The sequence below is a fragment of the Acanthopagrus latus genome, unplaced genomic scaffold, assembly GCF_904848185.1.
Source record: "Acanthopagrus latus isolate v.2019 unplaced genomic scaffold, fAcaLat1.1, whole genome shotgun sequence".
Lineage (NCBI taxonomy): Eukaryota > Metazoa > Chordata > Actinopteri > Spariformes > Sparidae > Acanthopagrus > Acanthopagrus latus.
Genome location: NW_023504065.1, coordinates 40420 through 55478, shown reverse-complemented (window position 1 = coordinate 55478; position 15059 = coordinate 40420). Strand labels below are relative to the sequence as shown.

Below are 15059 nucleotides of genomic sequence, written 5' to 3'. Positions count from 1 at the left end.
CGCTGCATCTCCTGGATCTCTGCAGCTGTCCAGTTGTTCATCTTAATGTCCGTGGATGAAGTGATGGACTGACTGCTGTGATCAGCTGTTTCCTGGTTTTAAAACTCCCCGGCTGTGGGTCGCACAACAGTGCAGGTCATTTACACCTCCACCCATCTCATGCCATAGCTGGCACATCAACATCCCGGATTTAGATAACCTCTGAGGTGTAATCTCCCAGGCGGCAAATTGGTGGACCAGAACAGACCTCCAATATATCGCCCTCTCTCTAAATCCGTGGACCTAGCCACAAAAAGTACAACAGAATTGGCGGCTTGCTGCCCGGTATAAAAACTGCTATTAACTATGCAAGCAAGGGCAGCCATGCACTGCAGGCACACTGTCAAACAGAAGTGCACAGGAAGAAGACACAGTCAAAACACACTCTTTAAGGGCTTGCTTTTTTTAATTCTGCAGCAGATTGCGCTATTAAATTTGTGCTGTTGCGCATGTCATGAGAGAAGTTGTCAGTCTCATTTCTTATATAGCATAATGTGACCATGTATAGATAGATACTTTGTTATACATTCATACTGTCTTGTAATTCTGCTTGATTTTTCTCTCAAAAATGCATCAGGTTGATGCTCTTGAATATGAAATATTAAAAAATGTCTTCCGAGGGGCCATGCCCCTGGACCCCCGAGAGGAGTCGAATCCTTCTCACCTTTTTCAACCCTGACCCGTTTTCATGCCTGTTAGAGTGATTTTTATGGTATCTGATGTAGTAGGCTAGGCCAAGCTCTGTGATAGTGTGGCTCTTAGAAAAACGGCTGATGGAAACAACCTACTTTAACAGAAATGACCACTACTAATTATTTATACTACTAACCTGCAAAAGGTCCATCTACTTGACGTATGTATTTTCAGTTGTGTGGTCCCTGTGTGTTTTTCATTTGGTGAGGCTCCTCTAGATAGATACATACATGCAGACATACATACATACAAACACACACCTATGGAATATGTTTGGGCATCCAATCTGTTATATTGTGAGGTGCATGGATGACACAGCAGTGGTCAGATGCATCATTAACTATGAGTTTGGCTACACACAGGAAGTGGAACACCTTCCAGTGCCAGCTTCACCTCCAACCATCTTACAACTCAACTCATTAAATTCAACCATTCCAACCTGCTCACCTACCTTCCGGTCCGCTGCCTTACCCAGTGCCGCTCTTTTCCTCCACCAGCTTCCACAATAAATCCAGTTTACTGGACATGGTATACTGTGTCTGCCTCTGGGTCCAAAACTACAGCCATGAGATATGTCACAGGTCCTAGTGTCAGCTTTATGGCAAGACTCACTGCTAGTCCAAACACCAAGATCTGGCTGAACAAGTATCAGCCGAACACTTGCAAAGCCCGATCTTCATGTATACTGCAGAAATTGGCCTCAGTGAATGGGTAGGTGACTTTCAATGATTGTTGGGCAAATGTGGCTATTTAGCACAATGTAAGTGGATTTGTGGCTCCAAAATTGCATCTGTTCATATTGAGATGGTGGTCTTAAATATGATAGAATAGAATAGAACAGAATAGAACAGTCTTTGTTGTCATTGCACGGGGGGTATAACAAATTGGACGGTGCTTGCGCAGAGCTACTATACACCACAGAAAAATTGTTCAAAAGGACTAAAACAGAAACACAAGGGATTAAGAAGGTATTCTCATGAAAGGTGAAAGTGTAATATTGCAAAAGTGTGATATGCACACTTTAGTCCGAGTGTTAACACAAATGTTAACTTAAAAAAAATTGGAAGAGCCTCTGCCCATATGGGAACCTGGTTGGGTTTAGAATTGTTAAAATCTCAGCAGCTCAAGTTTGTGAGCACTGAACTTTCCTTTATCATTATCAAGAGTACATGGAAACTGTCTTACCCTTCAGATATTTTTACAAGGGGAGACACTTCAGTGTTGGTGCTGATGGGTATTTGAACTATATGTACGCTGAAAATGTTTTCATGATTAGATCTCAAATGTACAAACGTGTGAACGTGTGAACGTCTACATTACACTTTCAGGTCTTCCTACATTACAAGCATGTTCAAATGTTGGTGTTGATAGATGTTTTAATTTTTATACACTTTCATGATCAGACCAGAAGTACAAACTTCTTCAAATACAAATTTCTTCAAACAGTATTAAAAATTTCTAGTCTCCCTTATGAAGCAAACACACACACACAAAGTAAATTATACATTAGTTCTGAAACACCTAGAGGAATTAACAGATAAGCTCATTAAGTTTTAAGTATGAACTCTTTTATCAGACAAATCTTAGGCTTCAGAAAACACCCCATATGTAAGGCCTGGGCTAGAAAGATGACTCAGATGCCAAGTAGAAAGTCACAGGCTTTTATTCTGAAATTCCGTAGCTTCAGGATAGAGTTATAAACCAAATGGCTGTGAAAATATAAACCTGATCTACTAACTTTGATAGCAGTCTCAGATATCAGTCTTCTTTGTGCTTCTGCTGTGACTGGGTCATGTAATCGTGATTTTTTATTATTATTGCTGTTATTTTTGTGAAATGAATATTCATAAACGAGTAATGTATGGTCTTTCAACAATTTCCAGTGAATAATATATACATTTACGTAAAAGATTTTTAAAGCTTGTATCATGAGGTGACACCCCAACCCAGTCTATGGATAATCCGGCCTTGATGAAACCCTGCGAAATGATGTGTCAATATGTCAATATGACCGCTTATGGCCGAAATAGGTAAAACACCATAAAACTTCAAACATCATCATATCCATGTCTTGCATCAAAATTAAATAATAGCGGCGCGTAGGTCGTCACTAGCGGTGCTCTTGTTTTGAAAACATGTAAATATGTCCTTCCGGTTCACAGGACGGACCAGTCCAATCAGTAACCAGCATTGCTGACATATTTCAGATGACAGTGATCTATCGTGACCATTCCAGTGGACGGCGACTCGAGCTGTGGCGCGTGAACTGGAGCGAGTTTACCGACGTTACCGTGAATGTTGCTGTGTGTTTACCGGCGGCAGGATGAAGAAAGCCCTCAATAAGTTCTACGTCGACATGGACAAGTACCTGTACAGTCTGGGCCTCTACAGGAAGATGGTGGCCCGGGACGCGTGCAGTCTGTTCCGAGCCGTGTCTGAGCGGGTGAGTCGGGCTAAAAGTCACAGCTAATGGCGGTGCGGAGTGTGGGGGTCTGGTGTCACCAGGTGACGGCACCTGGTGTCTAAAGTTATCACTCTGCACACAGTCTTGATTGAGCAGGTCGCCATTGAAACAGATACCACATTTAAGCCAGTTTTGAATAAACACAAGCAAGGACGAAGTTTTGATTCAGAGGTGGGGGGAGACACACGTATTTTTAATAAAACTCTAACTCCTTCAGTTCACTGTGTTTTCTAGTAGTTCTTTTAGTTTTCTATTGCTACTTTTAAGTTTACTGTTCCCTTTTTTGGTTTGAGTGGTTGCAAAGCATGTAGCAAAACGTTATCACCTGGTGTTTAACCTTGTTTTCACTCCAACTCATCAAACCAGTTTTATTTATTTTTAAATATTAATAACATATTAATAATAATAAAATAATAACAGTCCTCATTTACATATCACCACCCAGTAGTGGGCAGGTCAAACTGGTAGGAATATCACAGGTGGGGAGAAATTGAATAAAATGTCCATAGTTCAGAGTAAGTAGTCAAGTAATCAATTTTATTTGAAATGGGTGTAAAACTCATTTTAAAGGCAGTTATATGGAAGAAAATCCTATTTTTGATGTAAATGTAAAGTGAACAAGGGTCATTTTGACCCAAAGTCCACAGGAGGGTCAACATAATCAACTCATCCAAAGGTTCCAAACACATGACGTCTTCGATCATTGGCAGAGATAAAATTCTGGCAGAGTTTCTTCCTGTCCAAGGCATCAACACTTTCTTGGTGTATGTGACAAACTGCCACATTGTTCAGGCGTTTCTGCTTCATGCAGTTGCTGAGTCAGGTCTTTAACCTCCTCAGTGCACTGTAACTCCTCTCAGCTTCAGCAGACGATGTTGGAACAACCAACAACAGCCTCACAAGGACCTCCACCTGATCAAATAGACCTCTGACTTCAGGCAGCATGCCTCTCAGGATGTCTGCAGCTTCTGTGCTTGATATGTAGGTGTTCTTTGACGTGAACATGGCTAACTGCACATCCAACATCCTCCTGTTAATCTCTGGATACTGGTCCACAATGGCATCACAAGAAAGATTTCCTTCCTCTGAGAGCCAGGCCTCGTCTGCCTAGAAAATGCACACAGCTCATGATCTTCATCAAGCATGCCCTTGCTATTTGCTGTGATGCTGCCAATGCACTAGAAAGCTGAGAATTAAATGGATTTGCTTTTTGACAATGTGTAGTAACTGTCAGCTTATGAGACTTGATTTTTGTATGATCTGTACATTTCTCCACAGCCTTTTTTACAATTTCTGAACCCAGCGGAGACAAATATTGAATCAGTGTTTTTCGTCAGTGAGGACTTGTCAAGTTGAAATGCTTTTACACAGTAAAAGCACAGGACTACATTCATACTATGACTGTAATGAATCCAAGGAAATTCTTTTAAACCATTTCTCTTGGAAATGTAGGGTTCTGCTTGCAAGTTTTGAACTGCTATTTCTTTTGCATTAGGCTGATATGGCTCAGTTATCTGATCTGGCCCTGCTCTTCCATCTTGTGCTGCTTTACTGACTGAGCATCCTCTGACCCCTGGCTGCTGCTGATCCAGCTAAGATAAACATAACAAAAGATGGAATATCTATGAGCAGCTTATAACCGAATTAATCACAATAATGATGAAAAATATTTCCAAATAAACTAGTTTATGTCACTCCCTCCCTACTGTGAGTTCTTGACCAAGCTCATGAACTCACTCCTTAGTCGCTAATATTTCTTACCAATAAAATAATACATTTACACATTTACACAGGCTTTTTAGTACACTGGCCTCAATATAAAACTGTACCTGGCCAGTTTACTTCTTTCATCTGACAAAATATATACACAGACAGATTATCATCACGCTAACATTTGTCACGATGCTTAATTAATGTGTGTGTGTGTGTGTGTGTGTGTGTGTGTGTGTGTGTGTGTGTGTGTGTGTATTACTCTCAGAACTACCACCGGAGGGTCCGTCATCACTGCGCTAACTTCATGAGAGCCAACAGATGTAAATTTGAGCTGGTGAGTCTGAGATCGTTAACTAATGAATTTATTCATTATACCCTCACCTCTGCCCTCTCCTCCATCCTCACCTCTGCCCTCTCCTCCATCCTCACCTCTGCCCTCTCCTCCATCCTCACCTCGTCCTCCACCTCGGCCCTCTCCTCCACCCTCACCTCTGCCCTCTCCTCCATCCTCACCTCAACCCTCAACTCCTCCCTCACCTCCTCTCTTACATCCTCCCTCACCTCCACCCTCACCTCAGCCCTCTCCTCCATCCTCACCTCGTCCCTCATCTCGACCCTCACCTCCTCCCTCACCTCCTCTCTTACATCCTCCCTCTCCTCCACCCTGTTTTTCAGTTTGTTGAAGGTTCCTTTGAAAAGCATCTGGGACGTGTGGAGAACCCGAACGTGAGCTGCTGTGCCCTTTGACCATTGAATCACTGTTTTTACCTGTGGATAGTTGTGGCAATGTGTGACAGTGAGTGTGTTTTTTCAGGAGACGGTGGGTCAGGTGGAGATCAAAGCTTTATCTCAGCTGTACAGGTGAGAGGCTCTCAGGTGTTCACTCACCTTCTGTGACCTCAATCAGTCAATCGCTTTCACCTACAGATCAGCTTAGGCCAGAGCTAGACCTAGATCAGAACTTGACTTGGGTGTGTGTGTGTGTGGCTGTGTCTGTGTGTTTCTGTGTGTCTATCTGTGTCTGTGTCTGTGTGTGTGTGTGTGTGTGTGTGTGTGTGTGTGTGTGTGTAGTGTTGTTTCCTGATCTACGATTACCCGGGGATTCCAGCCAAAGTGATCTCAGAGGACAACTTCGTAGTTGAGGTGAATACTCTTATTTTTCCCTTTGATGGTTGTCATGACGATGAACATAGCAGGTCACATGACATTCTTCTTTGTGTTTTGATTGGCCAGCTCTGTCTTGTCTGTTGTCCAGGTGATGCTGTCCCACTCCATCAATGGTCACTATGACATCATTTACCCAAGGACTTACCACGCCTCTGCCGCCCTCCGTCAGTGTGAGTGCAGATCACTGATTGGTGGCTCAGTATGGTTGACAACTGTTGTGTGCAACATTTAGTGTCAGACCCACTGTGTTGGTCTTAGTGAAGGTTCACAGGTCAGAACCAGGTTCAGGTCAGAACCAGGTTCAGGTGAGATGTATTTCGATGGTGGTGTCGGTGAGATCATGACAGTGAGGGCCCTCACAAGTAAAGAAGAACAAACAGTGTTCTGTCTTTGTGTCTGTCTGTCTGTCTGTCTAGCTCTCCTGTATGAGCTGTTCTACACTCGGGTGTTTTTGTCAGAAGAGACGGAGCTCTGTCAGGCGATGGAGGCCTGCAGAGTTGGAGGTCAGCGCTATAGACACAGCACACCTGAGGATCAAGCTCACAGGTACACACATTAAAGTTCGACAGATTGGACAGCTGATGTAGAGATGTCATCATCGCTCTGCCGTACAGATTTCTTGGCTTGATGTGGATTTTCTGTTTGTTGTCCGTGATGTTCAAGGTAACTGCTATAATGTCACTCTCTAACACACCTGTGTGTTTGTCCAGCAGGGAGGATGTGGAGTCCGGGGGAGCTGCTGAAGAGACGCGAGGCGCTGTGACAGTGGGGGCCCAGGTGGGGGTGGGGGTGGGGGTGGGGATGGTGGGGGAATGCATGATCCATGGTGTCACCTGCAGGTTTGTTCTGAAGCTCAAAGTGGGCGGGGCTCCTAGTCTCAGCTAATCTAAAAATGGTGAATGAAGCCCTGTTGATGAAACACGCCCACCTAGCTCAAAGCTACCAAACAGCTACGGCATGGCCATGCCCTTTTTATGTCTAACTTTAAGCCTTATTATATCTAAATGGGTGAGTTATAGAAAAACTCACCCCCCATACAGTTGTCATGACCAAAACTGTTTTTGTACCAGGCTGCAAACATTTTTATATCTGCTGTAAATTTGGACATTTTAACATGGGAATCTATGGGGATTGACTTGCTTTTGAAGCCTCAGGTGGCCACTGAAGGAACTGCTGGTTTTTGCTTCCTTCTTCAGACTCGTGGTCACTGCTCGTGTGAACAGAACTGAGCTTGGGCTCATTGTGCACTCACACATACGAGCTCTGAGGTGGCTTTTCAGTTAAATTTGTAGGTAATATAAAACATAAACTCGTCAGAGAAATGGAGCAAAATTGAATGTTTTTTAATTGGTCAGTGTCCACTAGAAGCCCCGCCCCCGCGCCAGACTGTCTCTTTCATATAAGGTGATGAGGTCTCTGGATGCAGGAGTATTACAGAGATGTGGAGTTTAACATCACGCTGGATATCTGCGAAGGTAACTGGTTACATACATCTGACAGAAAAATATAGAGGGTTTTCTGTTGATGACAGTAGTTCTGATTGTGTGTGTGTGTGTGTGTGTGTGTGTGTGTGTCTCTCTGTCTGTCTATCTGTGCGTGTTGTGTGTGAGACAGAGATGCAGAAGACAGACTACAAGTTTGTTTGCAGGAAGGCAGTACCTCCTGGGAGGAACAATTGTCAGGTAACATTACACTTCACGATACTGATGTTAATACTGAATCAGGGTCAGGACTGTGTATGTTGTGGACGGCTTTTGTTGTCTGTCTCACATGTGGGTGTCATCACCTCCACCTGTGTTTCAGGTGCATTTGGAGGCAATAGGGAAGTACTCCAACGCTTTCAATCAGGAAGTAGAAACAGACTCCACGGCCGTCACCCTCATCATCGAGGAACTCAGAAAAAAGTAACAAACCACTTATACCTGACACTAAGTTTAACCCTAAAACCAGACCCTCAGAACCCTCAGACAGATGAGGACAGATGGAGTGTGAGAGTTAAACTGATCTTTACAAAGAATTCTGAGACGTTGTGTGGAAATATATTTCACATTGAAGGGGGTCAAGCTTTGAGGAGGTCTTGTCTGAGTTAGTTAGAGTTCAGTACATCTCTGTCTCTGTCTCTGTCTCTGTGTCAGACACCCGGACCTGAAACCAGTGAATCCAGTTCCTGCCTGGAATGTTGCTGCTCCTAACCAGAACAGGAGACCCTTGGTATATTTAACCCCCGTGACCCCCTCCTGACTTCTGTGACCCCCCTCCTAACCCTCTGATATCCCCCTTATGACTTACTGTGACCAACATGCTGAGCTCCTTGACCCCCTTCTGATCTCTGTCACCCAATGCTGACCCTCAAGTGACCCCTTGCTGAACTCTGTCTTCATCTCGTTCTGTCCTCATCTAGACTTGGACTCTCGTGTGTGGGGCGTCATCATCGCCAGTGCAACTTCAGGAAAGTTTCATTGGTAGCAGTGGAGGGCCGGGTACGGAGATTCTGATGCCACCACCATCCCACAATGCAGGCCCAGCCCCCCCCTCTGGCACTACCCCCCCCCGCTTCCAGCCAGCTGGTCACCCCCCACCCGCAAACCCCGCCGTTCCAGGAGCCATGGCCTACAACCCCTCTGCTCCCCCACACCACCACCCCCATAGCCTGACCTCCTCGCTATGGAGCTTCCAGGTGGGACTTGTTGTCTGGATGTTCAAACAGGTTTGATTGGTCCACAACTGAACTGATTGTCGTGTATGTCTGTCTCTCTGTCTCTGTGTGTCTGTGTGTGTCTCTGTCTGCCTCATGAATTCGGGCCGGATCTCCTCCTGTTTCCTCAGCCATCATCTGATTGGTCCACAGTTGACCTACTCCACCCTGGCAGTCGAGTATCATCACAACTACGAGAACTACACCTTCGGGTTAGGTAAAACGGCAACGAAACCAAACACATGACAATATTATTGATAATAATATTGTTGATTTTAATATTAGTTGATAATATCACTGAACCCTCAGAGACCACTGAGGACAGACTGAGTCCCCTCAGACTGGTGACTTTGAGGAGGTCTGGTCTGAGTTAGAGTTCAGTACATCTCTGTCTCTGCCTCTGTGTCAGACGCCTGTTCCCCTCCCAACGGACCTGAATCCAGTTCCTGCCTGGAATGTTGCTGCTCCTACCAGAAATGGAGACCTTGGTATGTTTAACCTCTGTGATACCCTCCTGACCTCGGTGGCCCCCCCCAACGACCCCCTCCTCACCTCTGTGATTCCCCCCTTATGACTCACTGTGACCCCTTCCTGACCTCTGTGACGCCCTCAACGACCCCCTCCTGACCTCTGTGATCCCCCCCCTTATGACTCACTGTGACCCCCTCCTAACCTCTGTGACCCCCCCCTTATGACTCACTGTGACCCCCTCCTAACCTCTGTGACCCCCGGCTGACCTCTGTGTCCCCCTGCTGAACTCTGTGTTGATCTCATTCTGGCCCCATCCAGACTTGGACTCTCGTGGTGGGCGTCATCACCACCATTGCAACTTCAGGAAGATTCATGGTGGCAATGGAGGGCCGGGGACAGAGCTTCTGATGCCACCACCATCCTACTATGGAGGCCCAGCCCCCTCTGCACTACCCCCCCGCTTGCAGCAAGTGGGTCACCCTCACCCGCATCCCCCGCCGTTCCCAGGAGCCATGGCCCACGACCCCTCTGCTCCCCCACACCACCACCCCATAGCCCCAGAACTCCTGACTATGATGCCTCCAGGTGGGGACTTGTTGTCCTGGATGTTCAACAGGTTTGATTGGTCCACGACTGAACTGATTGTTGTGTATGTCCTGTTTCTGTGTGTCTCTGTGTCTATGTGTCAGTTATGTTGTCTCTGTGTCTGTAGTCTATGGATTCTGGTCAAAAAGCTCAGCCCACATACTCAAAACGTCACCTGCATTGGTCCACAGTTGACCTATTACCTCCCACTGTAGTGGGAGACTACCTTCCTTATCTGTTAAATTATTCCACTATGATGACCTCGGTTATTCTGCTCAGGGAGTTAAAAGGTCCCAATCAGAGGCGAAACAGCTCAGAGACTAAATCCAAATCAGCAGGCAAGAACACAGCTCAGAGCTTAAGTCCAAATCAGAGGCAAGAGAACAGCTCAGAGATTAAATCCAATCAGAGGCAAGAACAGCTCAGAGATTACCAAATCCAAATCAGAGGCAAGACACAGCTCACGAGACTAATGTCCCATAACAGAGGTGAGGCAGGAAGTCTTCAGTCCAAAAAGGTGTTTATTCGAAGAGAAGAAGTTATAAATCCATGAGGTACCCGGGGCAACTGAGAAATCTCTGCGGATCACCCACTTTTATACCTGGGGTCAAGGTCACCAGTGCCCACTTGGACCACCCCCCTTCGTCTTGATCACACAAGACTGTTATCTACTGTTTTCATTTTTTGATGTGTATGTAAAAGCCTACAAAATGTCTCACCCAGGCCCCTATCTGTGGCCTTGGGTGAGCTGTGGCTGCACTCGTTGCTCATTCATTTTTAACATTGTGATCGTAAAGGGTGAATCAAAAACTGGTCTTTTATCAGGCTCAAAACTCATTATTAGAGCATCATTTGGGACTACATGGGACACTCCCAAATCTATTTATATGAATGATCATAACCAGATTTATTTGCCATTACAACCACCCTGGAAGACGATATTATCACAACTACGAGAAACTACACCTTCAGGTCTCGGTGAACGGCAACGAAACCACCACATGACAATTTTATTGATGATAATAATATTGTTGATTTTAATATTATTGATTAATATCACTGAACCCTCAGACCACTGAGGACAGACTGAATCCCCTCAGACTGGTGACTTTGAGGAGGTCTGGTCTGAGTTAGTTAGAGTTCAGTACATCTCTGTCTCTGCCTCTGTGTCAGACTCCTGTTCCCCCCAACGGACCTGAATCCAGTTCCTGCCTGGAATGTTGCTGCTCCTACCAGAAATGGAGACCTTGGTAATGTTTAACCTCTGTGGTACCCTCCTGACCTCTGTGACTCCTCCGAATTTTGTGACACCCCCCCCCCCCCCCCGACTTCTGTGAATCCCCAACGATCCCCTTCTGACCTCTGTGATCCCCCCCTTATGAGTATCTGTGAACCCCTTCTGACCTCTGTGATCCCCCCTTGTGACTATTCTGACCCACCCTGACCTCTGTGTCCCCCTGCTGAACTCTGTCTTGATCTCGTTCTGGCCCCATCCAGACTTGGACTCTTGTGGTGGGCGTCATCACCGCCATTGCAACTTCAGGAAGATTCATGGTAGCAGTGGAGGGCCGGGGACAGAGCTTCTGATGCCACCACCATCCTACTATGGAGGCCCAGCCCCCTCTGCACTACCCCCCCGCTTCCAGCCAGCTGGTCACCCCCACCAGCAAACCCCGCCGTTCCCAGGAGCCATGGCCTACCACCCCTCTGCTCCCCCACACCACCACCCCATAGCCAGACCTCCTCGCTATGGAGCTTCCAGGTGGGACTTGTTGTCCTGGATGTTCAACAGGTTTGATTGGTCCACGACTGAACTGATTGTGGTGTATGTCTGTCTCTCTGTCTCTGTGTCTCTGTGCGTCTATGTGTCTATGTGTCAGTGTGTGTCTCTGTCTGTAGTCTCATGGATTCTGGTCAAAAGCTCCGCCCACTTCCTCAAACGTCACCTAATTGGTCCACAGTTGACCTATTTCCACTGTAGTGGGATACTACCTTCCTTATCTGTTAAATTATTCCACTATGAGACCTTGGTAATCTGCTCAGAGTTAAAGTCCCAATCAGAGGAGAACCAGCTCTGAGTCTAAGTCCAAATCAGAGGCAAGAACAGCTCAGAGATTAAGTCCAAATCAGAGGCAAGAACAGCTCAGAGACTAAGTCCAAATCAGAGGCAAGAACAGCTCAGAGACTAAGTCCAAATCAGAGGCAAGAACAGCTCAGAGATTAAGTCCAAATCAGAGGCAAGAACAGCTCAGAGACTAAGTCCAAATCAGAGGCAAGAACAGCTCAGAGACTAAGTCCAAATCAGAGGCAATAACAGCTCAGAGACTAAGTCCAAATCAGAGGCAAGAACAGCTCAGTGACTAAGTCCAAATCAGAGGCAAGAACAGCTCAGAGACTAAGTCCAAATCAGAGGCAAGAACAGCTCAGAGACTAAGTCCAAATCAGAGGCAATAACAGCTCAGAGACTAAGTCCAAATCAGAGGCAAGAACAGTCTCAGAGACTAAGTCCAATCAGAGGCAAGAACAGCTCAGAGATTAAGTCCAAAACAGAGGTGAGGCAGGAAGTCTTCAGTCCAAAAAGGTGTTTATTCGAAGAGAAGAAGTTATAAATCCATGAGGTACCCCGGGGCAACTGAGAAATCTCCTCGGATCACCCACTTTTATACCTGGGGTCAAGGTCACCAGTGCCCACTTGGACCACCCCCCTTCGTCATGATCACACAAGGCTGTTATCTACTATTTTCATTTTTGAATGTGTTATGTAAAAGCCTACAAAATGTCTCACCCAGGCCCTTATCTGTGGCCTTGGGTGAGCTGTGGCTGCACTCGTTGCTCATTCATTTTAACATTGTGATCGTAAAGGGTGAAAAAAAACTGGTCTTTTATCAGGCTCAAAACTCATTATTAGAGCATCATTTGGGACTGCATGGGATATTCCCAAATCTATTTATATGCATGATCATAACCTAGATTTATTTGCCACTACACCACCCTGGAAGACGATATTATCACAACTACGAGAACTACACCTTCAGGTCACGGTGAACGGCAACGAAACCACCACATGACAATTTTATTGATAATAATATTGTTGATTTTAATATAATGGATAATATCACTGATAATATTACTGATAATTATGATACTGACATTAATATTGACAATAATGATATCACAGTGAACATCTGTCGGTATTTTCACCACTAAGTGAACAGTCACAGGAAGTCATAAGACACCAGATTACCATGACAACCTCATTTCAAAATAAAGACATGTCTGAATATTATTGATCTTTATTAACTTGCTTTGTGTACAATTCTGAAAATGTCCTACATTGGTGCCCCCAGTGGTCATAAAGAACTCTAACATTAGAATAACATTAAAGGTTAAATTTAAGTAATGCCCGTGTCCTGTTTGTTTGTTCTCCAATCAGTCGAAGTTGCCATCAGCTGGCTGCTCTTAATAAAGAGTGTCAGTTTGGTTTCTCAGAGCCGATGGAGGACCTATCTGATATGGACCCAGCCATCGTGTGCTACCAGCTTGAGGGCGGGGACACCGTGTTCCCTCTACTGCCGGTGAGAAAACTAAAACTGCCAGATGATTGAAGAAATGTGTCTAGGAAGTGGGAATGTGAGGTTCATGAACCAAAGACGTAGGTCCTCTGATACGCACTCAAAGTCTGACTTTAGACTCTTGATTTCAGACTTTGACTTTAGACTCTGGACATAGCCTAAACATCTGGACAGGGAGGGACAGGATGCAGAGACAATGATGGGGTCATGTCGGTGTACAAACATTAACCACATCTGTATAATGTTAATATTAAAGTAAATCAGGTAAGTCAGCCGACCTCTGACCCTGCTGTCGTCAGTGAGAGGGGGAGTGAGTGGGGAGGACTCAGTGATTTACTTGCAGGTTTTTTCTATCATATATGAGAATGGTCACATGCCCTACATTAGTGTTTCACTTTTGTGTTACTGCAGAAGAAACATTAAAGATGGAGTCACAAAGGAGGACAAGGAGATCCAGCTGCTACCCTGCAGAAGTTCGAATGTTCTTGATGCATAAGAAAAAAACATTGTTTTAGTTTACAGTTCTGTTCCAGATATTCAAATAAAGGTAGGACATTTCAGACTCACTGATTAATGTTTCAAAATTCTAAGTCTTCTTCTTTCACATCGCTGTGTGCCTGACTCTCTTCAAAGATAAGTTCTAAAGCCCTCCAGCCCTGACAGCTAAATCTTTTGGTTATACTGATGATGGAAGATTCTGTACTGTGATGGAGAGGTACTGATATCTTCGGAGCCCCCTTGTAGTGCAGGTACAAGTCATTTAGTGTGAGAAAATGCTGTTAGAATACATCATTCTTAGAATATTATAGCATATGCTTGTGCATGTCTCTGTGTGTTTGTGTCCGTGTATGTGGCTGTGGATGTGTTTCTGTGTGTCTCTGCGGATGCAGGTCAAATTGATCCAGAGACCATATGAAGGACCATGCCCTATCTGGGTAGGTCTCTGTGTGTCTGGGGCTCCCTACAAGAATGTGAATGCTCAGTTCACAAAAAGAAAACCTTGCTAGTAATATTGAGAGCACAAAAAATGGAGTTCATACAGCATATTCATGATTTATTTAGTGTTTGTTTAAAATACATTACCTGTATTTGTAACATGCACATTTAGTTAGTGATGTATATTCAACAGTATGTTAGGTTAGTTTGACTTAGGTTTTTTCTAATTTTTTGTTCTGTTTTACCAGTGCCCCAGGGTTCCTGTTGTCCTTGCTGAGTTCATCTGGCTGGATTGGCAAAAGTATAGGCCCCAGGGCAGTGGCACAGTTCAAGAAGTGCCAATGAGACTGAACCAAGAGCCTGCTACAATAGGGGGGAATTGGGGTTATTGAGTTTAGTTCATTAGTAGTTAATGTATTAATGCGTTGTGTCATTCCTCTTGTGTGTCTTTGGCCTGATCAGCCACTATTGAACCCCCCTGTGTTCTTTATTTGTTAGGTTGGTCACAAAGGAGGTTGATGACATGCATGAAGATGCATAGAAAATTCTTGAAGTCATAATGTTTTTGAGAAAGAAACCAATTGGTTGTGTATAGTTCAGTTCTACATGTTCAATTAAAACTAAAACATTTCACATGTGTGGACTTTTCTTTTAAAGCAGAAATGGTAATACATTTAACACAGACTTAGAAATACTTAAAAACTTTTCTTGTAGAACCAGTTAG

The 15059-nt window shown here is 44.8% G+C and overlaps 2 protein-coding genes and 2 long non-coding RNA genes across 7 annotated transcripts; all 4 read left to right on the top strand.

Moving 5' to 3' along the window:
• The first annotated feature begins 5219 nt into the window (after positions 1-5219).
• On the top strand, positions 5220-5773 carry LOC119016140. Its single transcript, XR_005073843.1, has 3 exons — positions 5220-5243; positions 5488-5635; positions 5724-5773. It is a non-coding gene; the product is annotated as an uncharacterized LOC119016140 (long non-coding RNA).
• A 212-nt stretch (positions 5774-5985) lies between these two features.
• Positions 5986-6961, top strand: LOC119016139 (putative bifunctional UDP-N-acetylglucosamine transferase and deubiquitinase ALG13). Its single transcript, XM_037092040.1, has 4 exons — positions 5986-6052; positions 6165-6246; positions 6493-6622; positions 6790-6961. Exons 2-4 carry the CDS (start codon positions 6168-6170, stop codon positions 6959-6961), a joined length of 381 nt encoding a protein of 126 aa, XP_036947935.1. The 5' UTR covers positions 5986-6052; positions 6165-6167.
• Positions 6962-7747: 786 nt separating this feature from the next.
• On the top strand, positions 7748-8282 carry LOC119016145. The gene is made up of 3 exons (XR_005073845.1): positions 7748-7758; positions 7880-7980; positions 8212-8282. It is a non-coding gene; the product is annotated as an uncharacterized LOC119016145 (long non-coding RNA).
• Positions 8283-9798: 1516 nt separating this feature from the next.
• LOC119016137 (homeobox protein OTX1-like) lies at positions 9799-14968 on the top strand. Of its 4 annotated transcripts, none has more exons than XR_005073841.1 (8): positions 9799-9827; positions 11001-11077; positions 11325-11589; positions 13261-13402; positions 13811-13946; positions 14033-14148; positions 14290-14334; positions 14584-14968. XR_005073841.1 is itself a non-coding variant. In XM_037092039.1 (8 exons), exons 1-5 carry the CDS (start codon positions 9848-9850, stop codon positions 13820-13822), a joined length of 507 nt encoding a protein of 168 aa, XP_036947934.1. In that variant the 5' UTR covers positions 9836-9847; the 3' UTR covers positions 13823-13946; positions 14033-14148; positions 14290-14334; positions 14584-14968. The 4 variants fall into 4 exon arrangements, 3 of the variants coding, with proteins under 3 accessions (XP_036947934.1, XP_036947932.1, XP_036947933.1); XM_037092039.1 differs by lacking the exon at positions 9799-9827 and adding an exon at positions 9836-9858; XM_037092037.1 differs by lacking the exon at positions 9799-9827 and adding an exon at positions 9836-9858 and having other exon boundaries at positions 11325-11619.
• Positions 14969-15059: the final 91 nt, after the last annotated feature.